Source organism: Trematosphaeria pertusa (genome assembly GCF_010094035.1).
Source record: "Trematosphaeria pertusa strain CBS 122368 unplaced genomic scaffold BU26scaffold_23, whole genome shotgun sequence".
Classification (NCBI taxonomy): domain Eukaryota; kingdom Fungi; phylum Ascomycota; class Dothideomycetes; order Pleosporales; family Trematosphaeriaceae; genus Trematosphaeria; species Trematosphaeria pertusa.
In genome coordinates, this window is record NW_022987234.1 from 476,370 (window position 1) to 494,114 (window position 17,745).

The 17,745-nt window shown below is 53.9% G+C and overlaps 5 protein-coding genes across 5 annotated transcripts; 4 read left to right on the forward strand and 1 right to left on the reverse strand.

Moving 5' to 3' along the window:
* Positions 1 to 614: 614 nt before the first annotated feature.
* On the forward strand, positions 615 to 2,176 carry BU26DRAFT_440576 (C2H2 transcription factor-like protein; the record flags this gene model as incomplete). The annotated part of the gene is made up of 4 exons (XM_033824400.1): positions 615 to 1,214; positions 1,415 to 1,559; positions 1,785 to 2,067; positions 2,110 to 2,176. The coding sequence occupies 4 exons, from the start codon at positions 615 to 617 to the stop codon at positions 2,174 to 2,176; spliced, it is 1,095 nt and encodes a 364-aa protein (XP_033676590.1).
* Positions 2,177 to 2,217: 41 nt separating this feature from the next.
* On the forward strand, positions 2,218 to 2,952 carry BU26DRAFT_525086 (uncharacterized protein). The gene has a single exon (XM_033830421.1). It carries the CDS (start codon positions 2,317 to 2,319, stop codon positions 2,554 to 2,556), a length of 240 nt encoding a protein of 79 aa, XP_033676591.1. The 5' UTR covers positions 2,218 to 2,316; the 3' UTR covers positions 2,557 to 2,952.
* A 2,409-nt stretch (positions 2,953 to 5,361) lies between these two features.
* BU26DRAFT_440514 (pentatricopeptide repeat protein-like protein) lies at positions 5,362 to 7,589 on the forward strand (the record flags this gene model as incomplete). Its single annotated transcript, XM_033824396.1, has 2 exons — positions 5,362 to 5,937; positions 5,985 to 7,589. 2 exons carry the CDS (start codon positions 5,362 to 5,364, stop codon positions 7,587 to 7,589), a joined length of 2,181 nt encoding a protein of 726 aa, XP_033676592.1.
* A 380-nt stretch (positions 7,590 to 7,969) lies between these two features.
* On the forward strand, positions 7,970 to 9,293 carry BU26DRAFT_525088 (DUF602-domain-containing protein). Its single transcript, XM_033830422.1, has 2 exons — positions 7,970 to 8,486; positions 8,549 to 9,293. The coding sequence occupies exons 1-2, from the start codon at positions 8,016 to 8,018 to the stop codon at positions 9,005 to 9,007; spliced, it is 930 nt and encodes a 309-aa protein (XP_033676593.1). The 5' UTR covers positions 7,970 to 8,015; the 3' UTR covers positions 9,008 to 9,293.
* A 6,855-nt stretch (positions 9,294 to 16,148) lies between these two features.
* BU26DRAFT_571745 (uncharacterized protein) lies at positions 16,149 to 16,631 on the reverse strand (the record flags this gene model as incomplete). The annotated part of the gene is made up of 1 exon (XM_033834177.1): positions 16,149 to 16,631. One exon carries the CDS (start codon positions 16,629 to 16,631, stop codon positions 16,149 to 16,151), a length of 483 nt encoding a protein of 160 aa, XP_033676594.1.
* Positions 16,632 to 17,745: the final 1,114 nt, after the last annotated feature.

Sequence of the window (17,745 nt, forward strand, 5' to 3'; positions counted from 1 at the left end):
CCATTGGTGCCACACTCTTCCAGGGCACCGCACGCCACCCACTTCAAGCTACTTCGACCGCGCTTCCACTAGCTGCATCCTCCCAAACCCACTCCTGCCCCTCAAGCCATCCCCCCAGCGCGACCTCATTCACCGCTAGCACTACTCGTGCTCCCTCTGCGTTGCACCTCCTTCTGCGCCGCGCGAGGCTCTCCACGATTCGAGCAGCCCTCCGCCCACTAATACCTTTGCGCTGCCCCTGCCCGCTCGGCCTCGAGCTTGCGTCTTCTGTGCGTTATCTTCGACGGCGCGAATCTGCCGAACCGCTCGTCCCCTCCACCTGGGCGCTCTGGAAAACAGACCGTCTGCAAATCATCCGCGTTAAGGTCCACGCTATCGTGTCCTGTCAACATTTCCATTCTCCGGTTCCCTGGCTGTGCACCGCTCTTGGCCCCATCCGTCTCCTCTCTCTGTCCTAGCTGCCTGTCTTTGCTGTGACCGCGGCAAATCACCCGCCGACGGTTGACAAACCGTCATATCTCTGCCGCCATTCCCCATCTTCGCCAGCGCGCAACCGACCTAAGCCCACTGAGCTGAGGTGCAACTCCCGCTTCGAGGAATCGGCATTACAGTCTATGGACGGAAGACAAACGGACTATCCGCAGACAGGTTTGAACTCGCCCTACCCAACCTTCCCTGAACCGCCTTCTGAGGGTACCTCTGCAGATCAAGCATCTGCTGCGCAATATCCTCAAGGACAAGATCCGCGAGCTTCCAACTTCTCTTCGTCGGCCACTCCCACCTCCGAATACACCATCACCCCGTCCTCTGCCCGCTCAGGGTCTTTTCCGGAGTACATTCAACGTCCATACCAGCCCGGCGCGCAAGGTGCAGCAGCTGGAGGTATGGCGCAACCACAAAGTCCGTCAATGCCTCTGCAAGATGGCCAGAACAATGACCATCAACCACAACAACTCAAGTCTGACTCGGATGTACCTATAGATCCATCGATCGCGGCGGCGACGAGCCCCACCTACCCGCAACACCAACAGTACTCGCCGTACACCCCGCACCACGACATGCAGCATTACCCAGGCCATCCCACTACCCCAATGTATGCCTCGCGACCAGAATGGGCCGGGCAGTACCCTCAGCACGGAATGCCCTACGGCCATCCTTCGACATCTGGTCCGCCTGCGCCAGCCATGGTATCTCCAGTCCAGCGCCCTCCAACGGTATGTGACTACTACTACTACTACTACTACTACTATTTGTGCTCTCCGACGGCATTTCCGCCATCGCGATCTGAAATCGTGAACGTGGCTGTTTGCTTTGATGTTCTCAGAAGAAATGGCGCATTGCTAACCTTGTCCTGTAGGGCGGTCATCCATTGTCTACAGTGTACTCATTTGTCCCAATTCCAGGTGCGCAGCAGCACAAGCGACCGCGGCGACGATACGAAGAAATCGAGCGCATGTACAAATGCGGCTGGAATGGCTGCGAGAAAGCTTATGGCACTTTGAATCATCTGAACGCGCACGTCACGATGCAATCGCACGGTGCGAAGCGCACGCCAGAAGGTATACCGACTTTTTCATTTATTCTCCGTTCGCCTCGTATTTGGTCCTTGCAAGGCGCGCTAGGCTAGCACTTACGATCGGTGTTGGTGCTGCGCCTATTTTGATGGTGTTCCCGCTGGGACGGATAGCTTCAGATGGACGGAAGCTAGCCACTGTCAACCCTTGCCTTACTATCTTGGCACGCCTCATAATACCATGTATTATAGGTCACTAACTTCACTTCAGAATTCAAAGAGATCCGCAAAGAATGGAAGGCCAAGAAGAAGGAGGAGGAAGCTGCGCGCAAGGCTGAAGAAGAGAGACATCGCGCCGCCGATCAGAACCGCGCCCACGATAACGGTGCCGAAGGCCCAGTCTATGGTCAGATGCGACAAGCTGTCGGGGTGCCTGGGCAAGCGCCTGGTCACCCTCAACTGCCCCCAATTGGGTACCAGCCTGCTGCGTCTGGCAACACGTCAGCTCCCCAGTATGGCACGCAGAGCCCTGGTCTTGCCGAAGGCATGGCGCAGTATGCGACTCCCTCTAGCAATGCCTACAACAGTCCAAATAGTAACAGCAGCAGTTATCCTCAGTCGCCATACGGCTCGAACCCGCAGATGTACCAGCAAGGTCATTAACCTCGCGAACGTTTCTTGTTACGGCCGGCTGACGTTTCAGCAGCGGATGCGAACGCGAACAACTTCCAACAATAAATGCGTCAAAAGTCCCCACCTCCCCTGTTTCGTCCATAAAGACCGCAACTTTTAACGACTTTCCTATGGAGGAGCTTTGCATTTCCTGCCAAGGAAGCATGGGATGGTTTCTGCTTCTCCGAGCTCTGTTTCGACCTGCATTTTCAACCGGCGGCGGCTGTATGTTTCTTCTCGGTGTTCATGGTACCGGAAAGGATGACTTTTGGATTGGCGATTCCCGTGGCGAAACGAAGGCTGCTCACGATTTTCCTTTGGTGACGACGGTCGCCTCCTACATGGGAAATGAGAGAAGTAGTACAAGATAGATCTGCTTGGGTGTGCATGGAGGCGGACTTCTTCGTTCTTCCGAGGCTCCTCATCTCAACACATCCCTCTCGGCGACGAGTTTCACACAAAATTGGTTTTCAGTCTTTTATTTCTCTGGGCCTAGACATCATGCATGCAACTGGCGCTCTGAAACAATTGTATGCTTATTTACTTCTTCGCAAATACTTCTCTTGCTCTGTGTTTCAAGTTTCTCGCTATGGCTTTTCGGGCAACCAGCAGCGGCGGGGTAAGAGGGTTGCGTGAGGGTTCGAGGACCCAGCGCCGCCTCTCGCTTTTGCCCGCGCAGCAATGTATCAGTATCGAATTTCGAATCCATCCCATATCGGTCATATGGAGCAATCTTGCGCACTTCCTGGTCCCAAGAATTGCCCTCCTGCATGATAACCTTCTGTTACGAGCAACGTGGAACGAACGACGGCGAAGGGCCTGGTTACCTCAAACCCTCGTTTCCATGCGGCCCACCCTATGTGGCCCACCACCCCAATATTGAAGTGCATGGGGGTGCGAGGTGAGGGGATCAGCGATGCGAGGACTCACGGCAGCAAGCAGTCATGCCATACACGAGATGGCAGTTTCCGCACCCCTCCGAATATTGAAACCTTGATATCAGCGAGGCGAACCTCATATGCCGCTTCCAGCATCCCAAGAAGGAAGCGGAGGCGTGTGGGACTCGCTCCCGTCGGCTGTCTGGATAAATGAACCCCAGCTGTAAGCAGCGGAAACAAATGTGCCATGGTGAGATACACGCACAACGTCGTATGGGGACGTATGGAAGCCCTTGGCGATATCTCGTCCTCGAGCACACAAGCTGGGCGGCCTAATGACGGGCATACAGGCCGCCCATTCGCTCACTTTGGCGCCTCGTCGCCACCACATGCGAGTGTATGTAATGCACATGCTCCTTTTACCACATCGGTGTGCGTAGCCCGAACCAATCGTCACTGCAGCATCGGGAATGTCATGGATCTGTGAGCGGTGGCACCAAGAGCAAGAGCCTTGCTCGCAACGACGTACGACTTTTGCTTTCTTGATTGTGATTGCCCGCGACATGGATGCCGTTGAAAAATCTTTCTATTCAGAGCCAATGAGACGGCTGAGGGAGGGATGTGGAAGTATTTGATGACGCACAGTGGGAGCACACAAGCCCAGCAGCAGCCGGAGATAGCGGTGGTATGCATGAGAGAGACGTGGGACGAAGAGGCGGTGATGGCGGTGGATGCCCATCCGTCCCATCCATGAGGGCAATAGAGGGGCTGGCCTGTTACTCGCTGCCAGTCTTTCGCACGACGATTCATGTCCTTGCTTTGTGGGCTGGTCATGCGCCTCTGCTGAGATTGCTCCTCTGCTCGCATCGCCTGCCTCGATGATGCCTTTCTGCGAGAGTGGGCTGGGGACAGGGTTGGTCCGAGGTCGCATTCGGTATCCAGCTCGCTCGTGAAGGAGGGGCAATGGCAACATCATTCCGCTCCTCGAGACGGAAAAAGTCAGCGGCCAACTAAGCATTTGTCAGATTCCGTCGGCCAGCCTCATCGCCGAACAAACATATCGAATATTTGTCTAAATTCAGATATTAAGATATCGGACTAGGATCTGGTAGAGATGCGAGATCGCCCTTAGCGGCTCATCACCAGATTTAACCACGGCCACCAGAGTGTTACTCGTTGCGTCTTAGGACGGAACTGAAGAGCCGGGCGGCGGATGACAAACAAACGGCCGGCCCTGACTGACGGCGGAGACTAACGTGCATGCGAGCCTTAACCTGGCAAGAAGCGTGGACCGGTGGGTTACACGGCAGGAGGATTCGGCTCCGTGCAGAGAACCGGAACGCTTGGCTGTGGGAGCCCGTCGGGAACCCGATTGAGGCTTGCCGCCCGCCGCTGGCAAGGCTCGAGCAGAGGGGATTGGGAATGCGGGCCGAAAAGCAACACATGTCGGCGGGAGGGAGCAGAGACAGCAAGTCACTGGCAGCTGTAACGATAACGCAGCTTACCACCCTTCCCGGTGCTACAAAGCTGTATCGTCTGGTCCCGCGCTCTCGCTCACGCAACACACAAACGTCCTTCTCCAGCCTGTACGACCGGCGCCAGCAATAACGGTCGAAGCCATGATCGACGCCCGTCCCTCGCACCAGGCTTCGTGTAAGGCAAAGCACACCATCATTTCATGCGTCTCGCGTACCAGCGTCTTGGATCCCCTCTGTACGACAGTAATCAGCCAGCTTGTCCCGCCACGTTGGCGGGAGGATGGGGTGGATTGGCACCACCGGAGGGATGGGCTGCGAGCAAGCGGCGCGGTGAGCGGTGCTATGCCGTTACCGGTCTGGGTCGTAGCGGAGGATATGTCTGGCGCTAGCCATGCTGCCCGCTGGCTATCTGCGAATCTCCGTGCCCTGGTCTGCGCCGCCGCACCCAGCAGCCCGGGTTCGTTAACGGCGCGGTCGTTCGGGGGGCATCAGCCTGATGCTGGCGGCCGAGAGAGGAACGGGCCCGTTTGCGAGGCTGGAGAGTCCGCCGACGTTAGATTAGGGTGCAACGTTTTTCCTGGCCGCTGGGATGGCGTGATACTCGCGCGATCTAGTTAGAGTATGGCTTGCAAAAATACCGTTTGATGTGCTACAGGCGGCTTGACGTCTGGTGGTCGCGCTTCTGCTTCGGGATGGCATTTGTGTTTCGGCAACTCACGTGATAGGTCGGGCCGAGTCTCACTCCTCCTGCCGACCGCTGGAACTTCTTTTTTGACAGCCTCTGCAACCATTCGTCAAACACCTCCACGCGCCTCTCCCCATGCTCAATTGTCGCATATGCCTCTGGCGATGCATCCGAGCGCTCGATACATCCGCTTCTCAGCCGCACCGCCTCCGTCATGATGTAGCTTCGACGCTCTTTAGGGACCAGCGGAGGTCTCTTCGAACCACGACGAATGCGATTCGCAAAGTAGATGCCCGGCCAACGAACCTCGCCAAGGTCGAGGAACTTTCGAGATCGGAAGACGAGCCATGGAAGAAATCACCGCAAGCGCTCAGTCAGAAGAAGAAGGAGCGGGCTGCGCTGAGACAGAAGCCCGCCCATGATCGGGCTCACAACGAAGTTACTGGCGATTTGATGTGGTTAGGGAAGCGGGATCCAAGGGTATCGGCAAAGGACTGGAATAGACGGAAGAGGGAACTCCAGTATCTCAAAGATCCCCTGGAGCTGGCGACCTTCGTCAGGAAGGAGCTGGGCAAGGACAAGAGCACGGAGATGCTGCAGCTGGTGCGCATGGCTAGCCATTCTATGCAGTGCATTGTCAGCTGGAATCACATCATCGACCACTTGCTAGCTAAGGAGAGGGTGTCGGACGCTTTGAAAGTTTATAATGAGGTGCGTCTGTGGGCCAACTCAGGAGTCGCAAAACTAACCCCGTATAGATGAAGAAGCGAGCACAGTTTCCCGACTCATATACGTATACCATTCTCCTGCGAGGGCTGTCGATCAACGCACACAAGTCGGGAGCCCTCAGCAAAGCCCTAGCCGTATACCACTCCATGTCCGCCCCGAACTCCAGAGTCGAGCCGACGATCATTCACACTAATGCCGTCTTGCGCGTATGTGCCCGGGCATTAGATATGGACGCACTCTGGGGCGTTGCAGCAAAGATACCGGATTCCGGGCCTGCTGCAGCGAACCCTACCACCTTTACCACGATTCTCAACGCGATTAGGCAGAGTCTCCTTGTAGATGCGCCAAAGGGAGAAAACGAGGAAGAGGTTGCGGCGAGACGGGAACGCGGTATCGTAGAAGGCAGACGAGTTTGGGAGGATGTTATCGGCAAATGGAGGAATGCGGATATGGTTGTTGAAGAGGAGTTGGTGTGCGCTATGGGCAGGCTGCTACTCATTGGAAGCCGACCGCGAGACTGGGATGATGTACTGTCTTTGGTCGAACAGACTATGGATATCCCACGGCTGGTACCCCGGCTCGGGACCGCTGAGCGCCAGAATGCTGGTCTGCCCCGTCTCCGCGCAGAGAATACCCCTGAGGAGTACAGGTTCGATGATGCCCATCTGAGTCCTAATAAGGGCTCTATGCGCGGACAGGAGTTCCTCGCCTTGACGCCACAAGGTATTGGGAGCGCTGTATCAAATCCTCTTACATATGCGACGCCGTCCAACAACACCCTATCCATGATACAGGAAGCCTGTCAGAAGATCGTGGCCAACAAAGCCGCAGAAGAGTACTGGAATCTCCTGACCGACCCAACGACGTATGGCGTCGTGCCGGATATCAACAACCTCCACATGCGCCTACGAGTCCTTCGCCAGAACCGCGCATCAGCTAACGCCGCCGAGCTCCTCAAGAGAGACTTCGTTGGAAAAGGCATTGAGCCCAAGCCTGGAACCTTCAGGATAGCGATGAGCACTTGCGTCCGCGACAAAAACAACCATAACTCGCTCAAGCACGCCAGTCGGATTCTGCACCTCATGATGATGACGCTCCCAGACGCCGATCCAAAAACCGCCACCATGTACGCCGAGCTCACTCTCACTTTCCCACTTGCCAAAGGCGAGGATCTTGTCGATGCGCTTACCTTCCTTCAACCCGTCATCAAGAATATCCGACTCCAGCTCAGCGTGGGCGGGGAGCGCAAGTATGGCAAGGTGGGCGCAGTATACTTGACCGGAGCCGAGAGACAAGATGCCATCGCTGCTCTGAGGAAGATCTGCGGTATCTACGATAAGCTGATTAACTCCAACCTCATCGCCGAGGAGCAGAAGGCGCCGTTCAAGGCCGAGAAGGCGAGGCTGTCTGCGTTCATTAACAGGATGATGTTCAAGGATGGGAATCGGAAGTGGGAGCTAGCGAAGGAGGCGCTGGGTGCCGAAGCTGATGCGGCCCCTGAGGAGGGCGAGGGAAAGAAAGAGGGTGGAGAAGAGAGTAATAGAAAGGGCGGAGGTTGGCGGGCGCGTAATGCGCTGCCTGTGGAGAAGCGGAGACCATGGTTTTCATCGCGGAGTGCGAGTGAGGCCGTCTAGTCGAGGCCGCTTTGGGTGTATGGTATTGTACAGTCATTGGATTATGTGTAGGACTTAGGCGTTGCTTGGGAGAGGTGGGCAAGGCGAGCATAAAGGAACAGCTTGTTGTACTATATAGATGTTGTATCATACTATAGACCTGCCCTTCTATGTAGTTGGAATTTGGTCGAGGAAGAATCACCAGGAGGGGTATACTTTTCTATTCGGTGTCCTTATAAATATGATTAGAATGCTATATTCGACGAGCGTCAACTAAAGCTCCCAGACCAGCGTGTCAGTGAAAGAGGAGGTTGTCCTTACAACCCAGATAGGCAAGTGGTCCAAGCTTTGATGCCAAGCAAGTTCTCGTAGATCAACCGCCGCCTCCCTCCAACGCCACCACATCTCAACTTCCACCTCTACATTCGCTCGTACGAAATCACAGACATGGGAAACGACGGCGGCAGCATCCCCACACGGCGCGAACTCGTCAAAGAAGCCGCCAAAGCGCCCACAGCGACCCAAATCAAAGAAGCGCAAGCCGAATCGCAAGAACATGCGTGGAACCACGATCCCTTAACCCGTAAACCACTTTCTTCCCCCGTAGTATCGGACTCCGGCGGCACGCTATACAATAAGGACTCTATTATTGAGTATCTGCTCGCGGAGGAGAAGGATGCGGAGCAGGAGAAAGTGCTTGAGGGAAGGGTCAAGGGTCTGAGGGATGTGGTGGAGGTCAAGTTTAAGGTAGAAGAGGAAGGAGAGAGGAAGATTGGGACGGGGAGGAGAGAGCGCTGGGTGTGTCCCGTTACGAGGGAGGAGATGGGGCCACAGGCGAAGGCGGTTTATTTGGTGCCGTGTGGGCATGCGTTTGCGGGGAGCGTGGTGAGGGAGGTAGCGGAGAGAAATTGTGTGCAGGTAAGTCGGGGTCCATACTATACCAAGTGGCGAAGGAATGGGAAAAGCTAATGTGATCGTAGTGCAACGAACCATATGCCGAGAACGACGTTATACCCATCCTACCCACCGCACCAGCCGACATAGCACGCCTAAACCTACGCATCAAGACCCTAAAAGAAAAAGGCCTCACCCACGCGCTCAAGAAAGCGCCCGGCAGCAAGAAGCGGAAGAAGGGCGCCGAGAAGGCGACGAACGGCGAACCCTCCGCCAACGGATCCGCCAAAACCAACTCCAGCACTTCCGAAGAAGACAAGGAGAAGAAAGACAAACACGCTGCAAGCGCCAACAACGGTATCAAGAACGCGTCAACGGCGTATCTGACGAAGAAGGTGCTGGAGGAGCAGCAGGAGAGGAATAAGAGGAGGAAGCTGCAGCAGAACGAGAATGTGAAGAGTTTGTTTTCGAAGGGCGAGAAGGGTCCGAGTATGGGGAATAGTGCGGATTATATGACGAGGGGGTTTAGTATTGGGAAGAAATGAGTAGGGATAGGGCGTTGCTGGCTCGGCGTTGGAAGGGTATGGCAGATTACTTCACTGCGGAATGATACCATGGCATGACTGCTTAGTGTGTATGCATTGGGAACGGCGTTTTGCAGAATGGTATGAACATCTTGTGGTACGAGAGTTTAGCCCCGCTGATCTGACCCGCGTAGGTACCGCAGACTCCGGGGGCGCATGCCACGGGCAGCCTGTAGGCTTAGCAGCTTACAGTGCTGAAATAACTCTGGCATATGGATGCGATACTCCCACTAGGGGACGACCTTGACGGGACGCGTCTGAATCATAGAATGAACTTCTCCAAAACTCTAACTTCTCAAAAACTCCCTCTTCTCGCCTTTTCGTTCCTTTCGTGCCGTGCGTCTTTCCCTCGTTCTCAATCAGGTATTCTATTACGTACATGTCCACGTGCGGTTTACATTCCGCGTGAACCTTTCTTTTGTCCTTTCCAGTCATTTTATCATTGCTCCAATTCTTCATCTGAAGCTAGATCTAGAGTTAAAGAGGTATAAATACCTCCCTTCCCGCTGCTTCTGATCTCCTCCACACCACTACCCAACCGCGCTTGAGCTCTAGAAGAACCGAAGCAGAAGAACATGTCCTGTCGTCTCTAAAATCACTGACGCTCGTGAACAATGTCTTACAGACCTCTGAAACTTCCGCAGCATCTTCGCCATGGGAGATAGAATCGCACCGTCGAGTGGATGTGTCAAATTCCATCCCTACGGCACACATGGGTCGAGATTCTCGGTTGGACGCCTCTGCTTCATCGACTTTTCTTGGTTGGGATGCGCGGAGGGTATAAGTACCGGGTTACGCCCTTCTTTCTTTCCTTACTTCTTCTATCGTGGGCGGGGCTCTAAAAAGAGTAACAATCCCTGCATGCCCTTCGAACTCTAAAATTGTCTAGGAACACAAGGAATGTTCTGTGGACCTCCAAAAGCTTGGAATCCAGACGGAGATGGGCTTGGGAAAGCGAACTCTCGGACCCCTTTTCAGCCTCCCTTCTCTCCTCACTCCCTCTCTCCTGGGACTGGGCTCCGAAAGAATGAAGAAGGTCTGCATGTCCTTTGGACTCTAGAACCCTTTCGTCACTAGTCATGTCCTGTGGAGCTTCAAAATCCAGCTTGTCGGGACAGCATGGGCTTGGGGAAGCGGCACTCCCAGTCAAGATAGAAGATCAAAGAAGAAGGAAAATTCACAAAATGGTTGCACCGCTCTGTAGTCGGAAACATGACTGGAAGAAGGTGATGTCTGGACCGCCAAATTTCGACTGCTTCTGGACTACGGTAGAGGGGCGCGTTGGGGTATATAATCCCCTATCCTGCATCGACGCCTTTCTCTCTTCACGAGTTTCCTCTGCTCGACCGCGGACTAAAAATAAGGGCTGTCGTTCGCATGTGTGGGGCGCCGAGTTCCAGAAAAATACTTCTGGCAGGCGACGGCTGCTGGGAGCTCTCCAAAAAATGTATACGGGAAAGAAAATGGGGTCGGAGTCGGAGTCGGAAATAGGGAGGGGAACCATAAACTTTCCGATGAAGCGAAAATGCCTGGGTTGCTAGAGTTGAAAAGAAAGAGCTGAAGGAGGAATGGCTGTGGAAATTCGGGACTAAGAAGATGAGAATGCTCCGGCATACGATGGACTTGCGTGCGCCGCTTGTCTCAAAAGCGGAGTACTCTACGTCACGGGGGAATCCACTGCCTGTTCGAAAATGGACATCGCAGGTTCCCATGCAGCACCGTCGAACGAAAAGCTAGTTGGTCACTGGGCAATGTTGTCTGGATGCTTCCGCGACCCATTCAAAAAGAAATTCTCCTCCAAGAGAGACATGACAGGCTCTCCTACTCCATGACTTTCATTTGCAAGAGACGGGGAAGGTACGCTCGTGCTGTGGTATGGGAGAGGCGTCGGAGCACGGCTTCCTAGCCAATTATTCCCGGTGCGTTTCGAAAACGAAGACAAGCACGAAGATGCAAAGTTCCAAAATTAAAGCACTCCATCGACAGATTGCGGGGACTGCTCGGGTGGTGTCTAGATCAACGGTGTTGTGTGTGATGGGAGGTCGCGAGAACGCCTGTTTGGTCGACTATGTCTTGTGCTCGACGGACACCCAAACAACGAACTCAAGCATACATGGAAGTTCCAAGAGGAAACAGGACAAGGCCATCGATTGCGTGCCGGGGAGAGCTGGGAGTCCGAGCAATGTCCAAGCCCTTGAGGAATATACCGATGAGCGGATAGAAGCTATCTCATACAACAGAGCACTGAAAGCTTCTTCAGAAACATACATGCGCCGACTTCACGCGGTCCTGGGCCTTTCGAGAAATTAATCTGCCGCTCTGCATGAGAGCTTCCTCCTGTGGCTTCGCCACGCACCGTTCTCCTTGATCACGCAGTCACCTTTGACTCCCACTGGGCTATCAAGGCCTCCTCCCTCCCTCCCTCCCTCCCTCCCAATGCATCTTCTCACGACACAAATTCCTCGGAGCCACTAAAAGCTGCGGACCGAGCTTCCCATGAGTAGTCTACCTAACTTCAAAAACCAATATGGGAGGACCCAATGTGTGCGTGGGATCTCTTCCAGTCTCTAAGCTTAGATACGAAAATCCCGCGACGAGACCTACCATGAATTATTTAGGACGAGGACTCAAGCCTGGAGAATCTTATAAGGGGGCCTACTGTATATCGAAAAAGGTATCTACTCCGACCATGGTTTTGGAGAGATGGCGATGCTAAAACCTACGCGATGGCCTCTTATGAGTGAAGAGGGCAAAGGGCGTCAATAGCCTTGCACTCTGGGGTGTCCAGCTTAGGAATTTAATCGATGCACAGATTTGCATCTGCAGAGGGGAAAATTCGGTACCAACAGTGTAGGGCCGCGGTTCTGTACATCGCGTACGCGCAACTACCACTCCTATGCTCGATCCTTTCGTTACTAGACCCTCCACGCCTTCGCACTTCTGTGTTTCTGCCCGTTGGATATAAAGGCTCTCGAAGCCTCACCCACTTTCCTATTCTCCACACTCTTTACTGCGGCGACTAAAACCACACCGGAGGCGAGTATTTGTGCCTGGTGCTCTCCTGGCGACGTCATTGAAAACGCCCCGGGAAAGAAGTCATGGAGGCCAGTGCCACCACCGTTTCCACAATCAAAAGACATCAACTCCAGCTCATACAAACCCCTGGATCTGGAAGCTTGCATAAAGGCTTTGTAATGTCCCCAGTTTCAAGGATGTTATGGACTGGAAAGAAAAGTCAAGACAAAGCGACATGGAGCGTACCCGGATAAGGTATGAGCAATAACCCAGCATCTCGTGGCCGGCCGAAAAGGTTGTCTCGTCTCCGGTTTCGCCCCATCTACGTACGCCTCTGGCGTATACTGCTCTTCGAGGCTGAAATGAGACGATGGCAACTGATATAAAGGCCACTGCACCTCACTCCCTGACTTCCTTTCCTCTCTATACTACACCTTCTCGCGAAAGACTAAAAGAGCGCGAGGTAGGGAGAACGCGCTTCGGGTATGTCCAAAAGAAGTCCGTGCTGGACCTCATGTCCCTTTGGTCTCCAGGCTTCTAACCAATGATCCAAAGTCTATAATACTTATGAACATGGAACCCTCCCCCCGGCGCCGCGGTATTTCTTTGCTGGCAACCACAATACGTTTCGCGCGAGAACTCCAAATTTCTCCTTGAAATACTCTTTGTGCGCCTACTATGCTTTCCTTTCCCTGCAGCTCTGGGCTCATGAAGAAAAGCAATCACTTCAATGCCGGATGTGTGAGGCTGAACCTCGGGCTGTGAATAAAAAGGCAGTGATGAAGAACATGAGAGCGGTGTTCCCCTTTGGCGCACATCCAATCGCACAGAAAATTTATTCACGAAAGATCCGGCAGTGAGAAGCCAAAGCCGGAGACCTTTAGGAGTTAACACAAGCAGTCTCTGCGATGAGGCGTCTCTCATCTATATAATCGCCTCTTCCGACCCTATCCTTTCCTTCCCCACAGCAAATGCCTTCACTGGGGACTAAAACCGATACATGTTTGCGCCATGGTCGCTCTGCCCGCCTTAACTCCACCATCCAAAAGAAAAAATACCTTCGTCTGGCCTCCTCTTTCTCGGACTACCACCAAACCAAGTGCGAATGGGAGAATGTTGGTGTGGAAGTTGGGGCCTGGCTCAAAAAACAAGTCATCTAGTTCGTGACGAGCTGCACGGACGGAGCAGCCCTTTCCAGTCATCGAAGTCAGCCTGGAATCTCCAGTATGGAAGTACCTTGGTCGGACGAACCTAGCTATATAAGCCCCTCCTTGCGGCCTTAAGCCTTTTCTTTCTTCACACATATCTCTCTAGTAGAGACTAAAAGACTTTATTCAGCATATCATGGCTTCTGCGCCTCTCCAAAAAGTGGAAGAACACAATGCCTATGCCCGTACTGGCCCTTCGGCACCTCCTAGCGCTGAAGAATCTAGATGCTAGAGGCCTCATGCATGTAGAAGTAGCATCCCCGCTCCTGAGGTACAAACAGCTGGGATACATGCGGAGAGCGAACGCAAAGTCTACCATGAAATCCGCTCTCAAGCCTGGGAAGCATGGAAGCATGGGCTTCCTCAGCGCACACACACACACACACACACACAAGTCTCATCCATATAAAGCACTCCCAGTTTTCTCGCTTCCTCTGCTCCACGCGCAGCACTCCAGAGGAACGAAAAGCGATATTGCCCCATCCGATGACTTTCCGCACGCCTGTCAAAAATGCACCCATGCCGTTGTTATGTCTCTCTCAGACCGTCCTCTCCTCTCCGCACACGGAGGCAAACCCCGACGGACCAGAGCAGAGGCCCATGCTAGAACCAAGCAATCTTCTCGTAGAAACCAAAGATAATGATGACGACAACGATGTAGAAAGCGAGTGAGTGTCACCGCTCCGATGAAATCCGCTCTCAAACACGCCATCACATCCTACATAAGCACGATCTCCGAGATCAGATAACTCTACTCTACCTTACTCTATATAAGCCTGCTCCTCCTTTACCCTCCATACCTGCACTCCTCACACGTACTACTCCACAAGGGAGGAATAAAATGCATCCGAGGGCTCATGCATGACGGCCTCCCCTCGTATCCAAAAACCACATCGGTCAGCAACTATGCTCTGCCCTGCCTGGCCGTCTCCCCTTCCCAGTCCTCACAGATGCAAAGCCCGCTCACAAAACAACCTATACAAGCACTAAACTCCTACCCCAAAGCAAAAAGCCGCAAGTCCTAAAAACGAGCAGTCATCCCATGGCTTCCCCTGCGGTCCAAAGCAACATCAAATCTCCAGTATCCTTTGTTTCGCCATACTCCAACCTTCCCAGCGATCCAAAACGAGCCGATCAAGCAGTGAACCCGGCAATGCGAACCATCGGGAGTCCTCTCCAAAAAGCCCGGAGACCTAGGCAGCCAGCCAGCCAGCCATCCACTACAAACAAAAACACTAACCGCCTATGACCAGGCCGGCCTGGTGGTCCAAGAAAAGAGAAACACCAAATTCGCATATCCGGACCTGGCCCCCCTCCCCTCTCCTCCTCTCTATTCCACGACTCTAAAAAGGAAATGTAACCTGCATCATGCAGGAGTGTCTACTCTCTCCTTCAAACACAAAGGCTGCGTCGCTTCAAACAAGCATCCCCTGAGCGTCATGGTTTCTCGTTTCCCTCGGTGTAAAGCTCTTAAGCTATCTCGACGATGTCACTGCTAGCCCTCTCACCTCCCTACCTACCTATCAAAACTCCTATCACTGACGCCCTATGCTCCCATCCAGCGAGCCGCTTTCTCCAAAACCGATCCAGCAGAAAACCTGTGGGAAGCGCGTCTAATATAATGTTGTTCCTCTCCCAGAACCCCAGCCCACTCCGAGAACACAGAGCTCCCCACACCAAACGCCACCATACCCAAATGGGACTACAAGGGATACATGACCACCAAACCAAGATAGCAATCCCCTGATATGGAGGAAACGAAGGATGCTGTCCCGAAGCCCATTATCCAGCTCTTTATGTCTGTCCGGAAGTGCCGGCAGGGCAAGACAGCAGGTCCGATAGAAGTGTCCAGCACTTCCCCCTCAGACACACTCCTCCTTTAGAGACGTCTTCCCATTCCGATTCTGCTACAGCCATCACGTCCAGCTGAGGTATGGTATATAAGCCGTGTACCAACCAAACTCGTGGGCTTTTTCTTCTGTGCATCTTACAGCTCTCAGGGACTACAAGTGAGCTTGCAGCGTCTCGATAGGGACTTTGGGCCTTCTAAAAAAGGAGTTTGGTGGTGGATCATGCTTGCTCGTCCCGTACCTCTTTTGCTCGCAGATAAAAAACTCCTCGAGGAGCAATATGCTGGGCAGGCCGTCTGTCCCGAGATTCCTAGGCGAGCGATTGAGAAGTGAGGCTATGCGTCATCGAGAGTGCCCTGGTGGTAGTGGTGGTCATCGACATCATACCCGAGGCAGCATCACCATCTGAAGCAGTTCACGTTGAGCTACGCAGATGTAATCCGAATCCAATGTATTACTCCCACTTGAGGATAGCTCTGACGATAATCACCCAGCACTCAGCGCGAGCGACTTCCCATACCCGAACCCCGCAATCGAACGCCGTAGAAACATGAATCGATGGATGGCCTAAACCCCGTCAGCATGTAAATAGATCAGGATGAGGTGCTTCAGGGTGCCGTACAAATTCAGCGGAGCCGCTTACTCAAGACCACACAAATAACGGCAGTAGCAACGACCACGGCGCAAAACACGACCCAGAACCAGAAGTTGAGAAATTTTGGTTTGATGAACTTCTCCTAGAGGTTCCGCGGACAAGAGAGCTCGCGTGGGGGCTGACGGACTTGAAGAAGCGCACGCTGCACTGCCGGCGGGTCGCGGAGCCCGTAGGAGTCACGTCGGGTCGCCATCTGTTGTAGCTCATGCTCTTCTGGGTGCGGAACAGCCGAATGTTAGCCTCGGCTTTTCGGGAGGTTGGCGAGCATCTTGGAACGTGCGTAAGAGTTAGCTGTGGATAAGGATAGTGGATGGGCAAGGGAATATTCAAAGCAGACTAGAAATAGTGAGTCGCTATTATTTACCAACACCTAGCTAGGTATTGAGGAGCAGGCAGCGGCGGATGTCTCTTGGAGAAAGAGACGTCCGGCACTGGGGGCAAGTGACGCTGGCCCAGCCTCCAGTCTGCAAAGAACTCGCGATCCATCCTTGCAAGCAGTGAGTGCACGCCTCGCTGACGTGTTGACACGACTCCGTAGGCGTGAAAGACGGGAATTCGAGCAGGTTCAGTCGCTGCTGACAGACGAAGCATTTTCGACGAAACTGCGACCGGTCTGAAGGTTGCGTATTTTGCCGCACCTCAAGATCGTATAATCTTTGCGCTGCACGCAGTGCTTCCTCTTCTCGCTCATGCTCTTCCTGCAGCTGCAGTTGGAGCGCGTAGGCGTAATCGGCGTCGTCCCTTGTGAAATGTGCTTGCTCGAGCTGTCGCGCATCTTCATGGTAGAGGGCTCGAATGAGGGCGCTTGGAGACGTCAAATCCTCCGCAGGTGAAGTAGCTGGCCTCGTGAGGTCCATGGTAGAGATTCGACTGTCGGATCCATTGACGCAAGCGAGAGACGAACTCCGGGCGGGCACAGCTGTCGCAAGGCACACAGTTAAGGGCCGGATTCCTTCCGAACCTGCAGGATATACGCTGGGAGACGGTCTGCGAGAAGCTGGGGTTGTGGGGCGCGGAGTTTGCAGCGTCTCACGAGAAGAGGGCACGCTGACGCTCGAGCAAGATGATGGCGGCGGATGGGCTACAACAAGCCGATCTGGAGGGTCGAGTATTGAGTATGACGGTGGCGGCTCACGTGGGTAGGCCGTGGGCTCTCGAAGCCTCTCTAAATCGTGCTTCGTAGCGCTCCGTCGAAGAGTCGGTCGCCGCAGAGTCGGTCGTCTGAGAATGGGAATCGAGGACGAACGATGAGGTTCGGCGCGACTGGAGCTCATTAGCATAGAGTAGTCCACAAGCGCTCTTGACATGCCTGAAGAAGTTAGAAACCCGCCTCTTGAGAGTCTTTCGTCTTGTTGTCGTCACAGGTTCGTGGGAGGTCATGAGCGGAGGATGTTGCATCCGAGCGGTATGCGGTGCAGACATGAGAAGAATAGCGGATGTGAGTAGTGGATGACGTGCGAGGATATGCGGAGGAGGGCGGTCGAAGGATGGGAGAGACGGGGCTAAAGCTGTGCAAACGGCAAGCAAAGTCAAATGCAAACATTGTGGAGTAGCGTAGGAGAGGGGACAAGACAGACGGGTGAGGAAGGTGCGGGTCGAGTGCTTGCCAAACGGATATAACTCTGGCGAAAGTGGTTCGGGCTAATGAGAGCTAGACCTGGCGACCACCTGCCTGCTAGCTACGGTACCGCGACATCTGGCTTATTGGATTGGTTTGGCAGGGGGCCACAGTTGGACTTAGATATAGATCAGGGACAATCTACAACGTCGGCTGCTCCCTGCCTGTATTTTCGGGACGTTGGTTTATGGTTGCTGTCTCGTTCGCAAGCCTGATTTAAACCCTATTGGTAGTTTCTCAATGACCTGATGTTCGAGCAGCAGAGCGCACTAAATTGGGGATACCCGTGGACGGGATACGTTACACGTAAGATTCTCGATGTGTAAGTTAACACGATGTGGCCGTAAGAAGCC